Source organism: Chlorocebus sabaeus, chromosome 17 (genome assembly GCF_047675955.1).
Source record: "Chlorocebus sabaeus isolate Y175 chromosome 17, mChlSab1.0.hap1, whole genome shotgun sequence".
Lineage (NCBI taxonomy): Eukaryota > Metazoa > Chordata > Mammalia > Primates > Cercopithecidae > Chlorocebus > Chlorocebus sabaeus.
Genome location: NC_132920.1, coordinates 5,429,166 through 5,444,563, shown reverse-complemented (window position 1 = coordinate 5,444,563; position 15,398 = coordinate 5,429,166). Strand labels below are relative to the sequence as shown.

General features: G+C 41.3%; 1 protein-coding gene across 3 annotated transcripts in view; it reads right to left on the bottom strand.

Annotated features, from left to right (window-relative positions):
* FARS2 (phenylalanyl-tRNA synthetase 2, mitochondrial) overlaps window positions 1–15,398 on the bottom strand; it is a 511,397-nt gene that overhangs the window by 214,831 nt on the left and 281,168 nt on the right. For all 3 annotated transcript variants that reach the window (XM_007973794.3, XM_007973796.3, XM_007973793.3), the window contains exon 5: window positions 5,895–6,055. In XM_007973794.3, the coding sequence (XP_007971985.1) occupies window positions 5,895–6,055 (161 nt within the window). The remainder of the gene's footprint in view (window positions 1–5,894; window positions 6,056–15,398) is intronic.

The following is a 15,398-nucleotide window of genomic DNA, read 5'->3' as shown; positions in this document are numbered from 1 at the left end:
GAAGAAAGTAAGCATATGATTCAAGGATCCCCTCAGGCATCTCAGCAGAAGCCAAAAATAGCAATGAATTATTCAAGAAAGATCTGCAGAAGAGCCTCGTGTGTAATGGAATGAATCCCTATGACATACATGGGAGAGCCACAAGGTTTTTGAGAATGATTTACCATCAGGAACACTGTCAGCTGGAACTGAGAGGGACAAAAGAAAAGAACAAAAAGAAAAGGAAAGAAAGAAGGCTATCTGACTCCCCAAATTCTTCAGGCAAAAGCCAGGGTAATAAAACAACTCACCTGCAGATACATGCCACCCTTAATAAAAAAGGAGGTTAGGCATAGTGGCTCATCATGCCTGTAGCCCTGACACTGTGGGAGGCCAAGGCAGGCGGACTGCTTGAGCCCAGGAGTGGAAGACCAGCCTGGGCAATATGGCAAGGCACCCTCTATACTAAAAATACAAAAAATTGGCTGGGTGTGGTAGCATGTGCCTGTAGTACCAGCTACTTGGGAAGCTGAGACGTGAGCTTGGGAGGTGGAGGTTGCAGTGAGCCGTGACGGCACCACTGGGCTCCAGCCTGATGACAGAGCGAGACCTGGTCTCATAAATAAATGAATAAATTTTAAAAAAGAAGGATATTTGAGAGGGTAGAAATACAGGTCAAACAGGCAAAGCCAAGGGCCACAGAGAATTATCCCCAGGCCTTAAAACCTAATGGCTGAATTTTGAAATTGCTTGGAACCAGTGATTCTTTTTTTTCTCCTTGCATTTTCTCCCTTTTTGAATGGAAATGTCTATGATTATTCTCCAATGCCTATCCTACTCATTGTATTTTGGGAGTAAGTACCTTGTTTCAGGTACAAAGGTGGAGAGGAATTTGCCCCCGGATGAATCATACCCAGAGTGTCACATAAACCAGCTTTAGATAATTAAATAATGAAATGGGACTTAGGGGCTGCTGATTTTTAGATGATATTTTGGATTTTGAGTTGATTTTGCAGTGGGTTCAGAGTCTGTCGGACCTTGGGATAGGCTGAATGTATTTTACACAAGACAGATGTGAATCTTTGGGGCTCAAAGGGAAGACTGTGGTAGACTGAAAAATGCCCCCAACCCTGCCCAAAGACATCCATGTCCTAATCCCTATAACCTAGAAATACGTTACCTTATATTCAAAAGGAAATTTACATTTCCTTTTGTATTAGAGAATTAGTTTGTATTAAAGTATTAAAGGATTACTTTAAAAGAAGTATTTTGAGATGGGAAGATTATCCTGAATTACCCAGCAAGGCTTGATATAATCATAAGGGTCCTTATAAGAAAGAAGCAAAGGTTGAAGAGGAGGCAATGTGACACAAGACGGAAGGAGAGAGAAAAGACAATGTGATGCATAGCTATGATCCAAGGACTGAGGACGGCCTTTAAAAGCCAGAAAAGGTGATAGTTTGCAAGGACAGAAAACCAAACGCCGCATGTTCTCACTCACAAGTGGGAACTGAACAATGAGAACACTTGGACACAGGGTGAGGAACGTCACACACTGGGACCTGTTGTTGGGTGGGGGGACAGGGGAGGGATAGCATTAGGAGAAATACCTAATATAAATGATGAGTTAATGGGTGCAGCACACCAACACGGTACATGTGTACATATGTAACAAACCTGCACGTTGTGCACATGTACCCTAGAACTTAAAGTATAATAATAAAAAAAAGCCAGAAAAGTCAAGAAGGTGGATTCCCCCCAGAGCCTACCGAAGGGACCAGCCCTGCTGACAACATAGCTTTAGCCCAATTGGGTGGATTTTGGTTTTCTGATCTCTAGAACTGTAAAATAATAAATACATGTTGTTTTAAGCTACTAGATTTGTGGTAACTGGTTACCTAAGCAACAGGAAACTAACAAGAATAGATACTAATTATAAGTGAATACTTAGGTAATAGTATGATCTGTAATCTATACTTTACAAAGTATTTTATAAATATATACTAAATATGAATATACAAATCCTAACTGCCCCATTAGAAGTTCTTAAGTTTGTTACACAAAGACAACTATAAAAATTACATATTAGTGCAGGTATGCATATACTGGCTTTCAAATTTGAAGGCAGAAGAGAGAAAAAGAATGATACTTAGTACAAGAGATCAAGAGTCTATTTCTGACTATGTGTCTCATAAAAAAGATTGTTGTAAGTCCACTTGAAATTGAATTTAAGCCACTTAATTATGGTGGCAACTGTGTTTTTCATCTTTATTTGTCACACCATTCTGCACAATGTTGGTGTTCTATAAATGTTCGCTGATGAAATAACTGACAATATATTTAAAAAATGAATTGAGAAAAAGTTACAGCCTTAGCCAGGTTTTACTGTGAATTAGATGCAACTTTATTTCAAACTAGTCTAGAAGGAATTGATGCTAAAATAAAATGATAATTATTCAAGTAGAAGTTTTTAAAAGTCCTCATAAGGTAAAACCAAAAATATACGCATATATACATATGTACATAGGAAGGTTTAAGATGCAGATGGGCACACACACAAAATCAGTGTGCCTCACTGTAACAATAAAAAAAAAATACATTTATAAAAATCACACCTGTCCTTAAAGTTGATGATATGGTTTGGCTGTGTCCCCACCCAAATCTCAACTTCAACTGTATCCCCCAGAATTCCCACATGTTGTGGGAGCAACTCAGGTGGAGGTAATTGAATCACGGGGGCCGGTCTTTCCTGTGCTATTCTCGTGATGGTGATTAAGTCTCACAAGATCTGATGGGTTTATCAGGGGTTTCTGCTTTTGCTCCTTCCCCATTTTCTCTTGCTGCTGCCATGTAAGAAGAATCTTTCGCCCCCTGCCATGATTCAGAGGCCTTTCCAGCCATGTGGAACTGTAAGTCCAATTAAACCTCTTTTTCTTCCCAGTCTCGGGTATATCTTTATCAGTAGCATGAAAATGGACTAATACAGTTGAAGAGATCTGTACACAAAGATAAATAAGTGTAACTCCAGAGAGAGATGAGCCCTGACGGCTGCTTTCACCACTGGGGCATGAGTAGGCAGAAGAGCTAGCCTGCTACTGCCAAAGACATTTTGTTGAAATAAGAAGAAATGAGCCACACTTGTATCAGCCAAGCATGGGCTGGCATGGCAGATTGGAAAATGGAGAAACAGAGCTAACCCTCCCTGCCAGCCAATTCTCCTTCATAATATTTCTGCTTACAAATGCTGGTGGTGGTAGAAGCTGGTAAGTGGATGGAAAGCAGAAAGATATCCTGTTATCTCACATGGTTAGATCCCAAACTCTGCGGCACGGCTAGATCTCACCATCAAGAGGAAATCAGATGTGAAATCCAACTCAACTCCTGATTAGAACAAAAAGATCTGGCCTGGTCACCTTAGTAGCCGGATGGTGGAAAGCATAAGGCTTTCTGGGGATCAATTTTATCTACCTCAGTCTTTGTCCGTTCACATACACACACACACACACACACACACACACACACACACACACAGACAACTGAAGAAGCAGGAAAAATGTAAGCCATGATTAGGAAAGGAAAACAACAACAACAAAAGAACACTAGATAACTAAGTGGTTGGATTTCACAGACAAGTACTTTAAAATAACCATCACCAGGCCAGGCGCGGTGGCTCACACCTGTAATCCCAGCATTTTGGGAGGCCGAGGTGGGCAGATCACGCGGTCAGGAGATCGAGAACATCCCGGCTAAGACAGAGAAACCTGGTCTCTACTAAAATAATACAAAAAAATTAGCCAGGCGTCGTGGTGGGCGCCTGTAGTCCCAGCTACTCTGGAGGCTGAGGCAGGAGAATGGCGTAAACCTGGGAGGCGGAGGTTGCAGTGAGCCGAGATCACGCCACTGCACTCCTGCCTAGAGGCAGAGCGAAACTCTGTCTCAAAAATAAAAAAAGATACTAGATGAGAATTTTCCAAAATGCTTGAAAGATATTAACCTAACACAGTAAATCCTGAAGCAGAAAAATAGATAGGAAGTCATATGTAGGCCAAATTGCTGAAAACCAGAAATAAAGGCAATAACCTGACCTCTTTAAAGTCCTAGGACAAAAAGAAAAAAAAAACAAAACCTGACACCTAGACAGGAGGGATAACAAAATTACACTATTATAAAGTGACTAAATGTTTCACAAAGTTGAATAATATTTATTCATGATCAAACGTGATGAATGAATTATGAATATTAATATGTAATCATTTGAAATCAGAAAATGATGAAACTGAATACAAACAAAAAATAAAATGTAACACACACACAAAATAAAAACAACAAACTTCAATTTTCAAGCCAAATAAATAAAAAATTGATGAGGAAAATGGAAAATAAGTTAAAAACTGATATAATTAGGCCCAAGAATGTCAGTTATTATTTAATATATTAAATGCAAGTGTATTCAACACTCCAATTGAGAAGACAAAGACTAAATCTGGTTTTTAAAAAACAGACCCAACTTTATGCTGCTTATGAGATGTACAATTAACATAAATACATAGAATGAAAGTAAATGATCTACAATGCAAACACTATTCATAAGAAATCCAGGGTGTCTATATTAATATTATGAAAAGTAAACCTTAAGAGACAAATATCAGTGATAAAGTTGGATATTTCATAATGATAAAATGTTCATTAAAAAAGTACAAAATTGGCCGGGTGCGGTGGTTCAAGCCTGTAATCAGAGCACTTTGGGAGGCCAGGCGGGTGAATCACAAGGTCAGGAGTTTGAGACTAGCCTGGACAACATGGTGAAACCCCATCTCTACTAAAAATACAAACAATTAGCTGGGCGTAGTGGCAGGTGCCTGTAATCCCTGCTACTCAGGAGGCTGAGGCAGGAGAATCGCTTGAAACTGGGAGGCAGAGGTTGCAGTGAGCTGAGATTGCACCACTGTACTCCAGCCCAGGTGACAGAGTGAGACTCTGTCTAAAAAAAAAAAAGTACAAAATTGGTTCTCTGCCTAGACTAATAATATTGACAAATATCTTTTCTCTTGCATAAATTTTCTGAAGGTTTATAAACCCCTTGTGTGTTTATGGACCTCTATTTAGGGACTTCTTTTTTATTGAGACAGAGTTTCGCTCTTTTTGCCCAGGCTGGAGTGCAATGGCATGATCTCAGCTGACAGCAACCTCTGCCTCCTGGGTTCAAGTGATTCTGCCTCAGCCTCCCAAGTAGCTGGGACTACAGGTGCGCACCACCACATCCAGCTAATTTTTGTATTTTCAGTAGAGATGGGGTTTCACCATGTTGACCAGGCTGGTCTCGAACTCCTGACCTCAGGTGATCCACCCGTCTTGGCCTCCCAAAGTACTGAGATTACAGGCATGAGCCACCGTGCCTGGCCAGGAAATTCTCTACAAATTCACATTATTTAAAATTCATGCAGCCATAAAAAAGAATGAGTTCATGTCCTTTGCAAGAACATGGATGAAGCTGGAAACCACCATTCTCAGCAAACTAACACAGAAACAGAAAACCAAACACCACATGTTCTCACGCATAAGTTGGAGTTGAACAATGAGAACACATGGACACAGGGAGGGGAACATCACACACTGGGGCCTGTTGGGGGGTGGGGGTAAAGGGAGGAAGAGCATTAGGACGAACACCTAATGCATGCGGGGCTTAAAACCTGGATGACGGGTTGATGGGTACAGCAAACCACCATGGCACATGTATACCTATGTAACAGACCAGCACGTTCTGCACAGGTATCCCAGAACTTAAAGTAAAATGAAAAATAAAAATAAAATAAAATAAATAATTGAATTTTACAGTGGCTTTCAAATACATGATCCTGTCAATCCTTGACAGCCATTTTTATTGTTATCTATTCAGTTCTTGCAAGTCCTCTTACCTGAAACTTCACCTTCTGATTAATGTTGGATACGCGGAACTGCTTCAGGAAGCGCTCGTCCTCACTCCAGAAGAGACGGATATCAGGGATGTCGTAAAGGATCATGGCTAGCCTTTCTAATCCTAGGCCAAAAGCCCAGCCGATTCGGTCTTGAGCACCAGCTATGATTAGGAAACAAAACAAAACAGTTGTTTTTAAAAAGTATTGAGATTGGATAGGCTCATACCACTCCCTGATAGTTATCAGTGACACTAATGAGATGCCTACCAGTGGCCAAGGCACTGGGCAGCCGCTACAAAGACATCCATGAGGCTGCCCAATCTTCCACACTTTTTCTCTCCATATTCCCGACTTCCCTCATGGAAGCATTCTGAAGTCACACTGTCTGGAGTACTGTCTTTTGTTTCAGATTAAATCCTAGGCTTTCTCAAGCACTGGTTCCTGAACTGAGTTAAGATTTTTCTGTAGTCTTTGCTTGCTCTGATGCAAATATTTAGCCCACTGTATACAGGTTACAGAGCGGAAAGAAAAGACGGTCTCTGTCCCTAAGTATGGTAGATAATGAGAGACATTCAAAACATGCCATACTGACCATAACATGTTTAGAATGAACTCACATCCAGAAAGTATATATGTCATGCCTTTAAGAACCTCAGCTTTATTAAAACACCATAATGCTTATGCTTAGGAAGAGCTACTTCAGCATTGCAGAGAATACAAGCAAGCCCAGATGAAGGGCATATCTAGCACCACCTGCTCCAAAGGTATAGTGTCCTGCTCAGATTGTGTCAATGCCATGAATTAGAAGGGTTTGCTTCGCAGACTGAGGCACTATAGAAGAGAAGACAGAAACTGCAGAATGAAGGCAGGCAAGGGAACAATTCACACTGCTGGAAAGCTTATGAAATGAGCTCATGAAAGGAATATAATTCCAACTGGACACTAACAGATGAGTAGGATCCTGTGGTAGGCTGACACGGCCTCTGAGACTCCCACCCCGCACACACATGCCTTGCGTAAACTCCTCCCGTTGAGCTGAGTATAGGTGGGATCTAGGAACAGCATGGGAATTTAAGCCTGTGACTGGTTTCCTTTTTTATCCAAGACTCCATCCTGGCCGACTGGAGAGAGATCCCCCTCCTGGTTGAAGAGGCCACATGGCTCGGTCCTTGAGAAGTCCTAAAGGAGCTCAGAGAGGCACCAGCAGCCAGGGAGAAAACGGGAACTTCACTTCTACAGTGGGACGGAACAAATTCTCCCAACAGCCGGAGTGAGCTGATGATAGGACCCCAGCTTCAGAGGAGAACACAGCCCTGCCTCTGCCTTGATTTCAACCTGGTAAGATCCTGATCAGGGGACGCTATTAATCCATAGCCACATGCAAGGATATTGTGATATAGTCAATTTGTGCTATGTTAGGCCACTAAGTGTAATTTGTTACCCAGAAAAAAACAAAACAAACAAACAAAAAAAGCAAACAAACAAAAATAACTAATCCAGATTCAAAATGTAGCGAAAGGTGATAGGAAATTCCAGACTGAAGGAGTTTCTTCAATAGCAAAGGGAAGGGAGGCAGCATGGGAAGGCTGAGGAGTGGATTCTGGAGATACGGGCAGGACTCATCTCGACGAGCCACAAGAAACATTTTGTTCTCATTTCTACTTTGCATTTAATGTTTTCCTAAAATATAAAAAACTTGGCCGGCAGCGGTGGCTCAAGCCTGTAATCCCAGCACTTTGAGAGGCCACGGCTGGCAGATCACGAGGTCAGGAGTTCAAGACCAGCCTGGCCAACAGTGAAACCCCATCTCTACTAAAGATACAAAATTTAGCCAGGCATGGTGGCGTGTGCCTGTAATCCCAGCTACTCGGGAGGCTGAGGCAAGAAAACTGCTTGAACCTGGGAGGTGGAGGTTGCAGTGAGCTGAAACTGCACCACAGCACTCCAGCTTGGGCCACAGAGCGAGACTCCGTCTCAAAAACAACAACAACAACAACAAAAACCACTGATAACTGTTTCACAAATCCCCATTCGCTCTAGCTGAACCTGAACGTTCATGGAGCCTCAGGATTACATGTGCAAAGTCCAGGAGGGAAAATGCTTCATTACAAGTGAAACACCAGCATTTGTGGTTATCACTTGGCATCAAGGCAATCATCAAGACAAATGGGAACACAGGCTATAAGTTACGGAGAGATCGAGAGGCACTGGTCATTAGCAAAGAACTTTTTAAAAATTTCCAGCACATCACAGGCTGATAATTTGGTCACGTATAAAATTATGCACATGACATTCCACTCAACAGCAACATAATGGACATTCTTTTCAAGTGCACATGGGTCATTCACCACCACAGACCATATTCTGGAACACAAAATAAATCTTTATTTTTATATAAAATATCTCAAATATTTAAAAGGATTGAAATTGTACAAAAATGTGCTATGTCCAAAATGCAAATAAATCAGAAATCAACAGAAAAATATCTGAAAAATCTCCCAAATATTGGGAAATTAAACAACATATTTCTCTAAGTAACACATGAGCCAAAGAAGTCATCACAAGGGCAATCAGAAAATATATTTAAATGAATACAAATTAAGATATGACACATTACAATTGGAACTCGTAAATTATTGGGTGGGAATGATAAAGCCACTTGGGTAGTTTCAAAAACAGTTTGGTAGTTTTTTACAATAAACCAATATTTCTCAACTGGGGGCAATTTTAGCCACCAGGGGACATTTAGTAAGGTCTGAAGACATTTTTGGTGATCAAAACTGGGAGTGGGGAGCATCCTGACATCTAGTGGGTAGAGGCCAAAGATGTTGCTAAAGATCCCATAATGGAAGGAATGGTTTCCCACAACAAAGAATTATCCAACCCAAAACAGGAAACAGAGAAACCCTGATAAACAGACACTTAGCATATGACACAACAATTCCCTTCCTTTTTTTTTTTTGAGACGGAGTCTCGCTCCGTCGCCCAGGCTGGAGTGCAGTGGCCGGATCTCAGCTCACTGCAAGCTCCACCTCCCAGGTTCACGCCATTCTCCTGCCTCAGCCTCCCGAGAAGCCGGGACTACAGGTGCCCGCCACCTCGCCCGGCTAGTTTTTTGTATTTTTTAGTAGAGACAGGGTTTCACCGTGTTAGCCAGGATAGTCTGGATCTCCTGACCTCGTGATCCACCCGTCTCGGCCTCCCAAAGTACTGGGATTACAGGCTTGAGCCACCGCGCCCGGCCAACCATTCCCTTCCTAAGTATTTACCTAAGATATGGAAACATGTGCACGGAAAGTCCAGTGAATCAATGTTCATCACAGCTTACTTCAGAATAGCCCAACCCCAAAACACCCGAAATGTCCATCAACCAGTGAATGGAGAAATTGTGGTATATTCATATAGTAGAATTGTCAAAGGCATCTGAACCAGAGTGACTCCATCTTGAGTAGGGGCTGGGTAAAAGGAGGATGAGACCTGCTGGGCTGCATTCCCAGGAGGTCAGGCATTCTGAGTCACAGGATGAGATAGGAGGTCAGCAGGGGTGGTATCACAAGACACAGGTCATAAAAACCCTGCTGAGAAAACAGGATATGGTAAAGAAGCAGGCCCAAACCCAACATATCCAAGACAGCGACAAAAGTGGCCTCTGGTCCTCCTCATTCCTGGTTATATGTTAATTTTAATACATTAGCATGCTAAAAGACATTCCCACCAGCGCAATGACAGTTTACAAATGCCATAGCAATGTCTGGAAATTACCCTATATACTCTAAAAGGGGGAGGAATCCTTACTTCTGGGAATTGCCTGCCCCTTCCCTGGAAAACTCATGAATAATCCACCTCTTGTTTAGCATATAATCAAGAGATAACCACAAATATTATGCAGTGGAACAGCCCGTGCCACTGCTCGTTTCTTTATTTTCTTAATAAACTTGTTTTCACTTTTACTTTACACTGTGGACTTGCCCCGAATTCTTTTTCACACGAGATCCAAGAACAATCTCTTGGGGTCTGGATCAGAACCCCTTTCTGAGAGCAGAATATGACCTAGTAATACAAATACATTATTCCTATACAGAACAAAATAAATTAATCTCAAAAGAATTATGTTTAACAAAAAGAGATTAGTCACTAAAGATTATCTACAATATGAATTCAATTCACATGACATTCTAGACAAGGTGAAACTACAGAGACGGGTAACAGATTGGTAGGACATAAGAGAACTTTTTCGGGAGATGGAAATTTTTTCTATCTTGAGTGTGGGGTGTTTACATGACTGTATATATCCTTCAAAACTCATCTAGCTATGTTTTAAAAGTATGAATTCTGTTGTGTGTAATACTACCTCAGCAAACTGGCATTTCAAACATACTATACTTGAATGACATGGCAATATGAAGTCAAATTCCTGTAAGTTTCTAAAGGCTTACTCTCAGGGTCTGCGGTTATCTCCTTGTGAACTGGAAACTGATAGTTTGTGGACCAGCACCATTCTGAGCACCACACTTTGAGGTACACTGATTTAAATGATATAGAATATGCTTATATATATATATATATATTTAAACCCACAAAGTTAAGACGTTCCATAGCAAACTCTTACATATTCTAAGCGCTGATTCATAGACCCCCCAGGAATCTGCATACTGCAAGCTGAGAATCATGACTGGGAAACAAAATATAACCCCTAACAACAGCATCAAAGGCCCCTCACACCGGGTGCTGGGCCCACCACCTCGGATTATCCACAGTTTTCTAAACATCACATGTCCTTGTCATAATATAGCGGATCTTCCTAACACTTGCCCCTTTCCTAAAGTAACCTCTCCTGGTCCTCTAAAGCTTCACTGAAGTATTCTGACTGTGAGATTCTTCCTCTGACCCGGAATCATTAAGTTTACCTTCATTTCCCCATCACAAACATGCTGTACATATTTCTATTAGCAACTATCATATTTATAAGTCTCTCTCCCCATCTAAACCTGAGAGTTCTGAGAAAACAGTCCCTACACAATGTCATACACAGTATTGATTACTCCATAAATGATTTTCAGACATATATCTGTGCTAATGAGAAGAACATGCGCTTCCCATGTAGTGGATTCTTTGAGTCATTCTCACAGCACAAAACTGAAGATATGACAGTGTGAATGAATGTCTCAGAGAAAAACAAAAAGGGCCGGTGTTCTGAAAACCAAAGTTTATACAACGTTCACAATTAACGGTTGTGAGGCTAAAGGCGTACAGAAGAAGAAAAAGAGCACTAAATGCTTCATTCATTGCTTGCTAGACACAGAATACCAGTTCCACAGATGGGAAATGTAAATAATCACAAAATGCTCAGAAGTAACAGCATTGAAGGGAATAAATACCATCTAAAAGGTAAATCTACATTCTATGATGTTTGTCCAAATAGACATATCAGAAACAATAGGAAAGAAAGGTATGAGTCCAAAATCAAATTACCATAAAGTTATGGAAAAACAGAAATTTCCCATTTGTTATCTTCCTCCCAGCTGAGCCAGGGAGCTGCCAAGCACAGCGAGCGGCCCTGAAGAGGCCAGACCCACGCGTGCACTGCCACGAGGTACAGGTGAGAAACACGGCTCGGGAAAAGGGTGAGCAAACTTCACATAAGAGGGAGCCCCATGGTTGCCACTGTGAGGGCAGTCTAGGCTCCACTGTAACATAACAGGTCTCAGAGTCAAGGAGGACTTGCTCTACCAGCCTGATGTGGCCTGGCCTCTGAATGGAGCAGGGTAAGAGGGAGCAGAGGGAGCAGCACCAGCTGGAAATCACATCTGCAGAACACAGCGAGGGAGGCCGGGCTGTCCGGTGTGAGGAGGTAAGCTGCACACTGGGAGTCGTGCTGATGATGAGAATTCAGTTTTTCGCATTCGAAATGGCCACAATAGATAGTTGCTCCTGCCATTCCATGACTGCCATACAGAATGGCTCAACATCAATGAGTCTTAAAATTAAAGTCATTAATCAGATTAGCTAATATCCAAGAATTCCACTGAAAAGATAAAAAAAGTTACTTTCACAAATACAACTTCCAGTTGCTTTTCTCAGAAGGCTCACTGCAAAGCTACATTGCTAAAAGTCAGATGTTCTAGAGCTGGTTTATTAGAAATGTAGAAATGTTTGGCTGAGCGCGGTGGCTCAAGCCTGTAATCACAGCATTTTGGGAGGCAGAGACGGGCGGATCACAAGGTCAAGAGATCAAGACCGTCCTGGCTAACATGGTGAAACCCTACCTCTACAAAAAAAAAAACAAAACAAACAAAAAAATTAGCTGGGCATGGTGACGGGTGCCTGTAGTCCCAAGCTACTTGGGAGGCTGAGGCAGGAGAATGGTGTGAACCCAGGAGGTGGAGCTTGCAGCGAGCCAAGATCAAGCCACTGCACTCCAGCCTGGGCGACAGAGCAACTCTGTCTCAAAAAAAAAAAAAAAAAAAAAAAAAAAGAAAGAAATGTTCACTGGCCTAAGTGGATGATTGGACCACACTAAAAGGTTGATGGGGAAAAGGCAGGCTGATGGTTGTGCTAGGGATACGCCTGACTCCAGGGCCTCATTCCCATGTAGCTGTCAGTAGGGACAAATGGACATCCTCTTCTAAAGACAGGAGACTGGCTCTACCTGAGAGGACCCAGTGCTAAGGTGAGTGAGGGGGTCATTTCTGCGGGCATGTAAAATCCCACCACGTATGTCAAACCTTATGGACCAGACCTTCACTGGGAACGGAGAGCAACTGGTCTCCAGCTGCCTACCACTGCCTACAACCTTCCATTCTCAGAATCATCCTGATAAAAAGTTTCCCTGTGACAATCAATTTTCATGGAGGGTTGCAAGAAAGGATACGGTGTCCATTTGCTGAGTTGCATCAAATTTTACCTTTAAAACATTTTGTTTTGGTTCCCTTTCGATTTGTTTCTTCTGAATCGCACCCCTGCATTGTGTCATTGGCCTATTCCATTAGTAAGACAACACTGGGGACTCCTGTGAAGGACCTGACCACTCTATCATACAGTTTTCTGTAGGAGGCTCCAGGAAATAAGCTGATCTTAGATTTAAGAAAATGACTTTGGATCCTGGGAACAGAAAAGCCTTCCTTTTCTTGACAACTGGATTGTTTTAATTTTAAGGACGCCATGTGCTACATAATTGGTCAAAATTCACTTTTTACTTTGGTCCCATGGGAGCTTAGAGGCAAACCTGCAGGTCACCTTTACAACTGCACAAGTGTTCAGGGTACATTTCTCTTTGTGACTCTTGCTCCAGTTTTATTTTCTTATCCGTATTCCCTCTTTGCCCTGATTATCTCAACTATTTATTTTATCCTCGGATATGTACTTTTATAAGGCACTTCAAATTCTTTATGGAAGAAAGTGAGTCATAAATACCTAGACACTTAAAGGTATTGTCAGCCAAGGTAGGTATAATTTTCAGGTCTTTGGCACTCCTCAGCTGTAATTTGTTGCCAAGTACCCAGGTCTGACAGGGTTTTAAGGCAGTAGTTTTGTTTTTGTTTTTTTTTTTTTGGCCTCATTCCACAACTAGCGAGTTCCAGTAAACTAGAGTCACCAGAGTATAGAACTCACTGTGGAGGAACGTTCCCAATTAGACAGAATATGTAGGATTGGAAGCAGTTAGGCATTTTGACTAATGTAAGTCTGTACAGCACTGAGCATCCCATGCAGGAACATTTTTTGTATTTATAATTCTTGAAAATCTTCCTAAGAGGGCAAGTCTATGCACAGAAGCAAAAGAATGTAAGAGAAGAATCCAGAGATGGGAAAGTTTTTTAAAAAAGGAGAGGAAAAAGTGGAGGAGGAGGAGAATGGCAATAGAAAAGAGGACAGTGAGAAGCTATCAGTGTGAAGGGAGAGAAACACAATTTATCTTAGAACTTAAAAGATTCTGATCCCACAGGGTGATCCTTCTAAGCAGCATCTGGCTCTACAGGCTCTGCCTCTACAGCTGCAGAGATGGAAGCATCTGCAAAGGAGAGCCCAAAGCACAGAGGTTCTGCACGCGGCCTCTTGTCTGTATCTCCAGTTTTAGAAGAAGCCCGGGATATCTCCAACTCGAGATGAGGCCTGGGACATCACCAACAGGAACACAGCTCTCGGGAGGCTGAGGCAGGAGAATGGCATGAACTCGGGAGGTGGAGCTTGCAGTGAGCCGAGACTGTGCCACTGCACTCCAGCCTGGGCAACAGAACAAGCCTCTGTCTCAAAAAAAAAAAAAAAAAAAAAAAAAAGGAGAGATAAATTAAAACTAGAGGTTTAAAGTAAAGATAGTTTCACAGGGGCTCACTACAAGAAAGCCACATACCAATATCTCTTATGAACACAGATGTAAACTCCTCAACACATTACTAGCAAACCAAATTCAGCAGCATATTAAAAGGATCATATGCCATGATCAAATGGATTTACCCCAGGAGTGCAAGCAAGAATGATTCAAAATATAAAAATTAATCAATGTAATATGCCATAACAATAAAGGAAATAAAACCCACATAACCTTATCAATTGATATAGTGAATGTATCTGACAAAATCCAACACCCTTTCATGATAAAAATATTCAATAAACCAGGAATGCAAAAGAATGCCCTCAACAAAATAAAGACTATGTGTGAAAAACCCACAGCCAACATCATACACAATGGTGAAAGTTGAAAACATTTCATTCATTCCACTTACATAAATTTCACTTACATCAGGAAAAAGACAAAAATGTTCAGTCACCGCTACTAGTCAGTATAGTACTAAAAGTTGTAACCAGAGAAATAAGGCAAGAAAAAGAAATAAAAGACATCCTAACTGAAAAAGAAGAAGTAAAATTATCTCTATTTGCAGATGACATAGTTTTATATGTAGAAAGCCCTGAAGAATCCACACACAAAAAACTATCTAAACTAATCGACAAATTCAGTAAAGTTGCATGACACAAAATCAACACATAAAAATGTTGCACATATTTACATTTCTATACACTAACAAAGAACAATCTGAAAAGGAAATTAAGAAAACAATTTCATTTACAAAAGCATCAAAAATAAAGTATTTAGAAATAAATGTAACAACAGGTAAAATATTTGTACATTCAAAACTATAAAATGTTACTGAGAGAATTGTAGGAAGATTGGCCATGAAAAGATTCATGGCCAATAAGTTTATGAAAAGATACTCAACATTATCAGTCATCAGGGAAATACAAATACGAACCACAGTGAGATACCACTTCACATCTACTAGGGTGGCTATAATAATGAAAATTGTCATAAAAAGTGTTGAGAAGGTTGTGGAGAAACTGAAGCCCTGTGCGTTGCTGTTGAGAATATAAACTGGCGCGGCTGCTGTGGAAAGCAGTTGGGCAGTTTCTCAGCAAGTTAAACACGGATTTGACCATATGACCCACCAATCCTCTCTCTCAATCTCTGTGTGTGTGTGTGCGTGCATGCATGTGTGTATATATGTGTCTGTA